The 11334-nt window shown below is 38.3% G+C and overlaps 1 protein-coding gene across 2 annotated transcripts in view; it reads right to left on the bottom strand.

The window, feature by feature from the left end:
* Window positions 1–2974: 2974 nt before the first annotated feature.
* LOC125814065 (glycolate oxidase 1) overlaps window positions 2975–11334 on the bottom strand; it is a 197516-nt gene continuing 189156 nt past the window's right edge. For both annotated transcript variants that reach the window (XM_049493518.1, XM_049493517.1), the window contains exons 4-13: window positions 11142–11266; window positions 10279–10325; window positions 10102–10179; window positions 8715–8839; window positions 8518–8584; window positions 8363–8425; window positions 8207–8276; window positions 7978–8078; window positions 3570–3674; window positions 2975–3251 (exon numbers count right to left, since the gene is read on the bottom strand). In XM_049493518.1, coding sequence (XP_049349475.1) covers window positions 3066–3251; window positions 3570–3674; window positions 7978–8078; window positions 8207–8276; window positions 8363–8425; window positions 8518–8584; window positions 8715–8839; window positions 10102–10179; window positions 10279–10325; window positions 11142–11266 — 967 coding nt within the window. In that variant the 3' untranslated portion in view covers window positions 2975–3065. The remainder of the gene's footprint in view (window positions 3252–3569; window positions 3675–7977; window positions 8079–8206; window positions 8277–8362; window positions 8426–8517; window positions 8585–8714; window positions 8840–10101; window positions 10180–10278; window positions 10326–11141; window positions 11267–11334) is intronic.

The following is an 11334-nucleotide window of genomic DNA, read 5'->3' as shown; positions in this document are numbered from 1 at the left end:
GGGTTGTCTAAAAGCTCAGCCTTTGAAACAGCACTATCAGAGGGACCAGGTTGAAAAAAAAACTGGCAAGAGCCCTGAAGGTTCAACATAAAGGCTGGGCAGCAAAGAATGTGAGCTTCAAATGAGGCTTCTGAAAATACCATGCTAAGGGATATGCTCTACTAATTCTATTCTTTCAATCTCTTTCCTCTAAGTCATCCCTTCTCTTCCTAACTTTCTAAGTCAATCATCGTTCCTTCTTTTCTATTGAACCTAAGTAGGCATTATCTTGGTTCTCATTCGTAATATTATGTGCAATGTTTTGATAGCTGATCCTTTATTTTTGAATGAAAAAATGTCTTGCTTCTATTGACCTATCTCATTACTTTATGCATTTATACTCATGCTCAGTGTCGCCCAAGTGGCCATGAATTTGCTTGAACTGCATTTCTGTCAACTTGGTTTACTGCTTTAACCCTTTTTATGATATCAAAAGGGGGAAAGTAATTGTTAAAGGTATGAGATCAATGATGTTAGCTACCTTGAAGAAGACAAGGACATGCCGATAAGGGGAATAAATGCTAGCTACTTGAAGAAGACAGGATCTTGCCAATAGGGGGAATCAATGCTAGCTACTTGAAGAGGACATGGTCTTACCGATAGGGTGAAGAAGTTGTTTGTCAACATCAAAAAGAGGGAAAATGCTATTTTGATGTTTTGATGATTTGACAAACTTCGAGGATGATGAAATTGCAGTTACCTGAAGAGTTCTTGTTGATAGGGGAAACTGGTGAATAAGTTTGTTATCATCAAAAGGGGGAAAATGATATTTTGATCTTTTGATGATTTGACAATCTTCGGGGATGATGAAACTCAAGTTACCGAAGAGTTCTTGTTGATAGGGGAACTGATGAATAAGTATGTTATCATCAAAAAGGGGGGAAATGGAGAATGTTAGTTTGAAGCTGAAATGAGATGTTAGTTCGAAATTGATATGAAGTTTTGATGATTTAACAAACTTATCAATCTAACAAGGAACCAGATCCTTGTTATTGGGACTACTGACAAGGAAATGAATGAATAAACTTAGTGTGAGGAATATTTGTGTGTAATCATCAAAAAAAGGGGGAAATGTTATATTCTAGGTGTTTTGATGATCCTTACAAATGCAGGGATCTGGTCCCTGGCAGAGTGCTCTCGTCCAGATACAAATGGAGTACAACTGTAAAGTTGTAATGTTAGGTGGTAGGTGAAAAGTGCAGGGTCCTACACCAATAGAAAGAGCGGACGAGATTGTATGCTTCAGTGTCTCACAAATGCAGGGACCTGGTCCCATGCAGAGTTCTCTCGTCCAGATCTATAATGGGGTACAGCTGAAAAGCTGCCTGCATAAGAAGTTGGTGAAGCCGTCAGAAGTACTACACCAATCAAAAGGGACGAGGTTGTTTGTCCAATGTGTATTAACTCTTTATGGTTGACTTAGTCAACATGACAAACAACAAACTAATTCATTCATTCAAATGGAGAGAGAGCCAGCACGTCTTCTCAAGAACTTACTAAGAAAAGTCTGTAAGGGACCTACCACCCTACAAGATTGCGTATGTGAAAGGACGACAGTACAGCTGTAAACCTGTCACTTTTGATGTGATAGGTGCACGTCTTTACAGAGAAGGCAGGCTCTTCGCCAATGGGCTGTCCCAAAGAGATTGTGTTCATTTTCATTATATTATCTTTTTCCAAAACCCACAAACTCAAGACTTGGCAAAACAAAAACTTGGATTTTCTCTGAAAATTCATAAGCTTTAAAAGAAGGTCATCTTCAAGGAAGAACAGTACTCATGCTCAACAAAGGGACCTGATAGAGTGCTGAAACATCTTTGTTGAGTTTGAGTTTTGTTAGTTTTTGCAACTTGAAAATTCTCAAGAACACTTGCAAAGACTCACTTTCAATAAGTATTCTCCGGTAAGCACAACAAGGACCTGATCAAGCTGCAACCATCAGAGTGTGTCTTAGGAGTTATACTTCCGTGCATATATTGTAAATTTGTTCCTAGTTTATAAAGGATTCAGCTATTTGTTTCGATTTCTAAAAGCCTAAATCAGTTGAGTTTAACTGGTTTAGTGGGCAGCATTGTTTTGCTGCTTAGTCAAATTCTAAGTCATCTAGGAACTAGTTGATTTAGTGGGCGGTGTGGTATCTGCTTAGCAAAGTCTAAGTTATCTAGGGGTGATAGCTTAGTGTGCAGTGTTGTATCTGCTTTGGCTCATCTAAGTGATAGGAGGTATTTCTTAGTGTTGGAGATTAGCAGGCTAATCTCATTTTATAAACTGGCTTTTACTTTTGCTTGGAGAAGATTAGTGAAAGCAGTTTGAAAAGTCCTGTGTGACAGGTCGTGATTTTACTCCCTTGAGCAAGGAGGTTTCCACGTAAAATCATTGTGCCTGATTTACTTTGTGTTATTCATTTTCTGCACTTTATTCTGTCTGGGACCTGGTCCCAAGAACACTGGTGGACGCATACATTCCAACAAACTGTCATATAAATTAGATGGATGGAGTAGTAATAATTAGGTGTTCTTTTTTCAAAATGAAAAAAATATTCTGAATTATTTTTAAAAAAAAAACTATAATTCAAATATTTTTCGTGCAAACAAAGGATTAATAAAATTCTAACAAGCTGAAAAATCGTAAGTTGTTATGATAACTTTTGAATGATTTTGACTTATGAGCTTAACCACACACATAAATAAGCCACAAATATCTGTAAATCAACTTATAAATTTAGCCTAACACCCTCACATTTATTTGTGTTTGTCCACTCAAAAGTTCCGTGCCTCAATAGTTCAATGTTAGGGCAACATTGCATTTGTCTCGAAACAATGTGTCAAATCTGAACCAAATATCTGGCTCTAATGCAATTTCAAGGTTCTAAATGCAATGTATTTTCGTTCACAAAGTGCGGTGTAACGTCTCTTTTTTCTCCATTGTGAAAAAAGACGATGAACTAATGGTCATTATTCTCATAGGGGGAACCTTTATTAATGAATAAGTATGTATCATCATTTGCATGAAGTTGAGAAATCAGCTTATAACCGGGGTGTGACGCGAGGGGGATCCCAAGGAGTTGTGATATGGCTACGACTAATTTCCTTGATTGAGCGACAACCACTTAAGGCCATTGTCAGTTCAAACTCATCATGGAGCATCTGAAGTACTTTCCTAACGCCTGCCTCCCCATCGACAGCCAATGAAAACACAACTGGTCTTCCAATCTGTAAATGTATCAAGCAAAATAGACGGCTGTCAGCACCTCCACACAAATGATCTCTTTTGTCCTAATGAAAAAACGTTTGATTTATGTGTAGAAGAATTTAACCTTAAAGATACGATTTTATCAGCATTATGTGCGTAAGAGGTGATGAGAGAAGGGTAGGGTAGGGTAGGAGGATGAAGAAAAAAGGAAATATGGCAAGGGAGGAAAAAGAGAATATTCGATCATGTGAATTAAATAAGAATGCGAGTAAGTTGGCCTCTTTTTGAAGTAGGTACACTCTAGAATTAGTGACACATAATGTGATAGCTTTACTTACAAATACACCAGATGCTCCCAGAGCCAGTGCTTTAAAGACATCTGTCCCACGGCGAATTCCACCGTCAAGGAACACAGGAAGTCTTCCTTGAACTGCTTTGACGACCTGCAAGTTTTTAAGAGGCGGAAATTTTATCAGAAGAAACAAGAAATAAGCTCATGTGAAACACATCTGGAAATTATGATCACATACACTCCTTTAAAAGAGGTCATGGGGGGGAAGCCCCAGCCCCCTACATGAATTAAGCGACAACGGCTCAAGCTAACTAAACTATTTGTCATAAAAGAATAGAAAATTACAACAAAGATCTGATTAAGAAAATGACTAGGAAAGAGGCAGTCTAAAGGTTCAACGAGTTGATTAGCAATAGATACTTGCAATAGCCAGTAATAAAATCTGTAACAACTCAAGTTACCACACAACGAGGATATATATTATAATCGCTGAAGAACACAAATACAATTGAGAAATGGAAACAATTAACATCCTTACAACGAAACTGAGAAAACTTAACCGAAGGGAAAGAAGATCAGGAAATATAGAGCTAGATAGAAGGAGATGGGAAACTTAGACTAAGAAGGGAGATGAGAGGAAACAGACTCTTTTCTTAACAATTTTCATAATCCCTAAAACACATATCACTACCCTTTTTGTTGGAACCGTTTCATGCCCACTACTCAACCCGGATTCCAAATTAACCTGGCCCTATTGCTCGTTCTCGGCCCAATAGCTCTTGTCAGCCCAATAACAACTTGTATGTATCTACATGGACTTGGTTCATAACAATACTCCCGTCGTCAATAAGAACCTTGTCCTCAAGGTTCAAGGCAATAACAATGGAAATAGCATGCTCCTCACCAATTGCCTCAGATAACAGTAGCTGAGTAGATTGAACAATCTTGACCCATTTAAAAGTCACAATACCTGCAACATAGATGCACTCAAAACCACACATGCAATTTATATTAATCATTGGACACACACTAGTATGAGTATCAACCCAAAATGAGATGTCATCAGGAGAAATATATATCATTTTCAAACACCAATAAGCACATTGATCTGTTGACACTTTTTCATGCTGCATTATAACTTCAACAGTTAAATATTTGTCAATCCATGCACCAAGTGGTTTCGTCATTGATATTGTGATTTTGTGCACTACTTGAAACAATGAATTAGTCCCAAATAAAACCAAATCACAACTCACTATTTGGGATGAAGTTTTTGCACTGAACATAGGCATGTTGAAAGCCATATTTCTGAGATTTGGGTGAATCTGTACTAACCAAGGAGGTAAAATGTACTCTTGACCTTAAACCAACACAATTGTCGTTTTAGGCACACTGATAGGTACCATAAGAATTGTGCAGTCAATTGACATATATTGGCCATTATAATGGGGTTGTCCATTATAAACAGGTCTCTCCTGCTTTGGCTCCAGTAACGCAACATAAACAAGAGTAAGAACACAAAGCTTAATATCACTAGGCATATACTTAGCTTCCACGCACGTATATATATCAAGTAAAACTTGCCATCCATTATCTTGTGACAAACTCAACCACACATAAGAAAATACCAAGAGTCCCCTTAATGTCGTCTTCCTCCTTTTTTTAGATTGAGTACTCTCTTTCAAGTGAGCATCAAAAAAGTAATGAAAAAGTCGAGAAGTATTATCAATAAATTCGAACAATAGGTGTGCCTCGGTGGTCTCCATAAGACCATTTTGGTGCATAGTCTTGGAACTGATTCCCGGATCCCACACACAATTAACCTTCACCGTTCCACCAACCTTAACGATGAACATATTCACTCCGGCATCCATAGAAAGAAACATTCAGCATGTCTTATTCCCTCGTTAATTTTTTCCTGTTTAACATCATTCCTCACATCATAAGATTGAATCTCACTCTTTGAAACACCACCCTTATTCTCAAAAAGTAGTTTATCAAGATATAGATCCTCAATTATGGTAAGTTTCAGGAAAATTATGTCAGCATACATTTTGTCAGATGCCACCAAATCAATTTTATGTCTAGAAAAGCCACTACAAGGAAAGTTGGCATCTAAATACCTCATTGGTAGGGCGTGTGTGGATTGTGAGGGTGACACTACAGGTTCTCGACCACCAAAAGTAATAAACAAATACTCTTTGTCTGTTAAGTGCAGTTGCTGAATAGTTCGTGTTTCTTTAGGTGTTTCAACTAGCACCCCAACCAGTAACAAAGTAAACATAACATTGGATACCTTCCAAGCTTCATTGGATATTGTGTTGAACACTTGGTGCACCTTTGAATTGCCCGATTCTTTAGCTAGGACGTAACTCACCAACACGTCGAGCAACCAATTGTGAGCTGCTCCTTCACAAGCTGTTTTTGAGTCGTCCCCACTGCTATAACAACTTGAGCACATAATGGCAAAAAATTGGACATTGCCACCTTGAGCGCCAATAATAGGAAGATAATCATTCTTATCAAAGTCCGTTGCAGATAAATGATCACCACATTTCCTACGTCTGAACACGAAGGTAATGGACTGAGAAACATATTGCCCAGTGTCAAACCAATAACAAGTGGGTAAGCCATCTTTCATGCTCTCAATTGCTAGAGCCCCAAAATGGGCAAAAAATGACTGATTGAATAGGCTTGGATAAGACTCAGCAATCTCATCCTCATCATCACGAGGGATAAGGGAGATCTCACCATCAACTCTTATTGGTGCATCAAAGTTAGAACTCAAAGTCTCATGGAAAACAGAATTTTCAGTCACTACAAGCTTCAGATTTGCGAATTGTCCCTGTAGGGTGGACTTGTTTCGCTGGAGACTTCCACCAAACACTATGTCTGTATTAGTTTCAAGACATTCATCTTCCGCAACATTTGATTTCCTAGAGTGCATATCACCACGATAATCAATTTCAACGCACCAAGTAGGTGTACTTACCACCTCAGTTACTTGCAAAGGCATTTGCAACCCCATTGAATTATCCTCTACCAAGTCAAATGCCATGTCAAATTCATGGACCAAGTCTTCAATCTGGTGAGAACTTTCATCAAACACTTGGTCTGCATGACTTGAATGTTCATCTCCCATGACCGAATCTGTCCTAAAAGGAAGTTTGTATCGATCAAAGTGTCAAGATGTACCTCAAAATTATTTGCAATGCTTGATTGTCCATCACCCAAAGCAGAGGCAATCTCTTCGCTATCCCTCGTAGTAGCACTGTCAAATGCATCTTCTGTTGCAGCCTCTTGAATTATTGTTGGTGACAAGCCCGTGATATTGGAAATATTGGAAGTTGGGATATGGGTGTTGTCTAGTTGCTTAGAAATAACTGAAAAATTGTCCTGCACCTTCTGTAGCAAAGTAAGAATAATCGTGATTTGCGATTGTGCAACTGGAGACTCTGGGGTGGTTCGTGCTCGAAAGCACAAAGATAACTTTTCCTTGAAATGCTTCCAATCCCAAAATTGTTTGTTGCGATACATCCAACGGAACCAGTCAAGTGCCTCACCATCGAGATAGAAGAGAGGAAGAGGTAGCCAATCATTCTCCGGGAAGCCAAGGTCCGCGAAGTATCGTTCGGCCTGAAAGATCCAGTCATCTGGATTACCCATGCCGGTGAATCGATCTAAAACCAGCATTGCCCTTAGAGTACGAAAATGAAAGCACCAATGTAACAACTCAAGTTACTAGACAACGAGGATATATATTATAATCGCTGAAGAACACAAATACAATTGAGAAATGGAAACATTTAACGTCCTTACAACGAAACTAAGAAAACTTAACTAAAGGGAAAGAAGATCAGGAAATATAGAGCTAGATAGAAGGAGATGGGAAACTTAGAATAAGAAGGGAGATGAGAGGAAACAGACTCTTTTCTTAACAATTTTCATAATCCCTAAAACGCATATCACTACCCTTTTTGTTGGAACCGTTTCATGCCCACTACTCAACCCGGATTCCAAATTAACCTGGCCCTATTGCTCGTTCTCGGCCCAATAGCCCTTTTCAGCCTAATAACAACTTGTATGACATTAGTATCTACATTGGGCTGGACTTGGTTCATAACAAAATCACACACATGGTACACAATTTACATTCTCCTCCCTTTAACTCCCACCCCAAACCCCACATTTTTAAAAGAGGGAAGTGAAGGAAGCACAGAGTGAAGCAAGAGAAAAGCACCATTAGTTTAACTTTTACGGGATTTTCTACTACGCACAGCTTGGTGAAGATGAGAAGTCTCTACATGCTTATTATATAGATGAGGGGGAAAGAAAGGGGAGAAAACGTACAAAAGGTTTGCAATATGCATCAATTTAGTAACAGTTGAGCAGTGTAGCTCAACTATTTTGCAACGTAGAAAGGCATCAAAGATTAAATAAACTAGTAAGCTAACCTCTTCCAAGGCCATAACTGTAGCAGGAGCATAATCAAGTTGTCGAGCCCCATGGTTAGACACAATAATTCCAGCTGCTCCAGATTCTACAGCTAGCCTTGCTAAACTTATCAACAAAGGGAAGTCACTAAATGCAATCGACCAGACGAAACTGGAGGTATAAAGAAAGATGGAGGTGGATAGAAGAGAAAAAAAAATTAGGGTGTTCACGTATATTATTTTTGAATACCATCTTCTGTAGTTAATACACCCTTCAGTAAGATTGGCAAGTGTGTTATTGTCTGAAGCCATTTCACATCCTGTCCAAATTTAACAAGAGAGTTTTCAGATGACAATAAGTATACATCCATTATTCCTGCACGGATTAAGTAAAACAGCAGTGTACCTTCCAGCTAAGAGACCGGTCAACTTGCCCGGCAACATAAGAAGCAAGTCCAGAGTCATCAGTCTGCAGGTTCACCAAACAAAGTGTGCAGTCAGAAAAAAATGCACAACTTAAAAACTTTAGTCTCAAGTATGTCTGATTTTAATGTTGTTTACCTTATCTATCTTTCCAAGATCCAGTCCTTCAAAGTTCTTCAGTGACAGGTTAGGTGGCAAAACAAACCTGTCAGAAGCCAAATGGAAACCACCATATCAATCAACTCTGCTTATGGAAAAAGACTAGCTGAAGACCAAATTAAACAATCAGAACCTTCAGATCATGAACTGCCAAAATAGATACTTGTGCCAAATACCTGTTCTTTATATCAGCTTCCCTACGGCCAAGTCTAGGTGTATCCACAGTAAGGGCAATTGCCTTAAAACCAGCCCTTTCCGCTCTTTTCACAAGTTGCATAACAACATTCCTGTCTTTATACAGCTGAAAAGTATAATAAAACCTAAAGGTTTCAAGGTTGCGTTCTAGATAATAACCTCATCTAAAAATGGAAAGCATGTTAAACCAGTTGTCATATAAATATCTGTTAGTTATGACTAGGTGTAGACAATATCAGAGGAAAAAGAAGGAAAAAGGAAATTAACCAGAGAAAGAAAGACTAAAGATTTGGCAAAGACACAAAAAAAGACTTCAAAAACAATCGATAATATGGTATCAAAGCCTCCACGATTTTGGTAGAGATCTAAACAGATTCTGCATCCAGGAGAGTGGCCTTACGCTGCCCACCTGACCAATGATTTTATTCCCTTCACGCTTTACTATTCTGGTATATTTCCAATTACCACTCCAGCAGCACACATTTTTCCGATATGTATCTTTTATGTTATATGTTCACGTCGGCTGACGGCTGACCTGTCAAGTCATCAAATAACTTTTGTCCAGTCAGCGATAAGTTATTGCAGAATCAATACTATTTCATTGTCTGGTCATGTCATTGTCAAATCATCGCCTACTCCGAGCCAAATCTGGTTTGTCAGGATTTGGTCAAGTTGGCAGCCTATTTGCCTTTGTCATCTAGTCAAACTAGTAGTACCCAAGTCCTCAAGTTCCGCCACTTCTCAGGGATTCAACACAACCAAGTTAGTTTCACAGCACCACAATTGAATTTTGTCATGGCAGCATCAAGTGAATTTATATCCAAAGACAGTATATTTAGACAAATATTAGCCAAATGAATGCTTCTTCAGCGGCTACTTTTTCTGATATTCAACTCTATTTTCCAGTTTTTATTTGCGACTTAAGTTGTTTTACTACCTAACATTTGAAGCTGCATGTTGAAAGTGGAGAGAATCACTAAAAGTGTTGCATAGAAAATTCTTAATGAACTTTCTGAAAGTCGAGAATCAGCAAGATTTTGATTGAATTTTCTTAATAGTTAGTAGAGTATGTCATTACAATTGGGGAACTTCATGTCATTACAACTAGGGAACTTCCTTATTTCACGTAGCTCAAATTACTGCATGCTATTAATGAACCAATTCTTAAGACACTTCCTATCTTACTTCTCTTCTCTTCTCTCACTGTTTATTTGCATGATGAAGCAATATTAGTTCATATCCATGATTGGCTTCTGTAATATGAATATAAATCCATCGAAGGTAAACAAAATAAAGCACTTCCTCCTTTTGACCCATGCTTCACAACATATATAAGAGCTAATCTGAACAATGAACAGAAAAACTCACATAGAGCTGGAAAAAGCGAATGCCTGGTCCTGTTGAAGCAACCTCTTCTACACTGGAAGTACCCCATGAGGATAATGTCTAAAATTACCAACTAAATTTCAGTTGATAGCAGGGATATGTATGTAAATAATGAAATGTAGGGCTATAAGCACAGAGGGGGGCTATAGAAATCCAAACCATGATGGTACCAGCAGCTGATGTTGCTCGCGCTGTTGCATATTCTCCTGCATCGAAGTATTGGATTATAAGACAAGAGTTGCTGGTCACCACAAGATTATGATCACTTAAGCAAATTGAAAAACTTCCAATATCTGAATGAACCAAATCAGACACACTCCAAGAAGAAACGCACAAAAAGTTCCTGCCATCTAACGAAAATAAGATAAAACATGCTGCGATTCCAGCCAAGTATCACTTACAATCTCAGAATTCACAGTATTAACCATGTCTCAAGTTAATCTGAAGTTGATAGTTATTTAGCTTAGCATATGCTACTAACTGAAGCTACCACATTCAAACAGTTGTCTACCTATAGCATAAAGCTTTTTAAAAAAACAAGTAAAAGCTTCTGATGTGAACCCCTTGAGTTTTTGTGACAAATATAACTCTAAAAGAAGGAGCTCACTTGCTATATTTTCCGTGAGATGTGGTAAGTCAAAGCTCACAACTGTACGATACAAGACAGGATGTGAAACACTTGCTACAATTTGGAATCATTTCTCTTGGTAATTCTGAAAAAGGGCATTCCATACTCTAAACAACAAAGTAAACTATTTCAAATTCTGACTTTTCAGGAGTGTTACCCATCGAAAACAACAATGTATTCCATCCAAACTTTCTTGATGTGCACCATTTTAGTACCAATCAGTAATTATCCCTTCAAGAAGAAGAAAGGAAGAAGATGAAGAACAGCAGACTGTAGCTCCAGACCAGTATGAAGTCCCATACATGCATGTCCGAATCACAAACACAGAATCACTACGATAGATAGAACTCAACGAACTCTCTTTGCCATAATTCAAACAAACCATAGAAGATACCTTCGGGATGAGCCATTTTCTGCATTGCAGTCGGTGCAACCATGATGGGCATTGAAATCTTAAATCCCAAGACACTTGTGGTTGTATCAATGTTGCTAACATCTACAAGAATACGGGGCCTAAACCTATTTGGAAGAAGAGGAAATCTCAGTGGCTTATAGAAGATAATTCTTTTCAAACTTTCAATCTTATT

Source organism: Solanum verrucosum, unplaced genomic scaffold, assembly GCF_900185275.1.
Source record: "Solanum verrucosum unplaced genomic scaffold, falcon-dt-bn FXZP01000271.1, whole genome shotgun sequence".
NCBI classification, from domain to species: domain Eukaryota; kingdom Viridiplantae; phylum Streptophyta; class Magnoliopsida; order Solanales; family Solanaceae; genus Solanum; species Solanum verrucosum.
The sequence above is the reverse complement of the archived record's forward strand: the minus strand, read 5'-3'. Positions and strand labels throughout refer to the sequence as shown.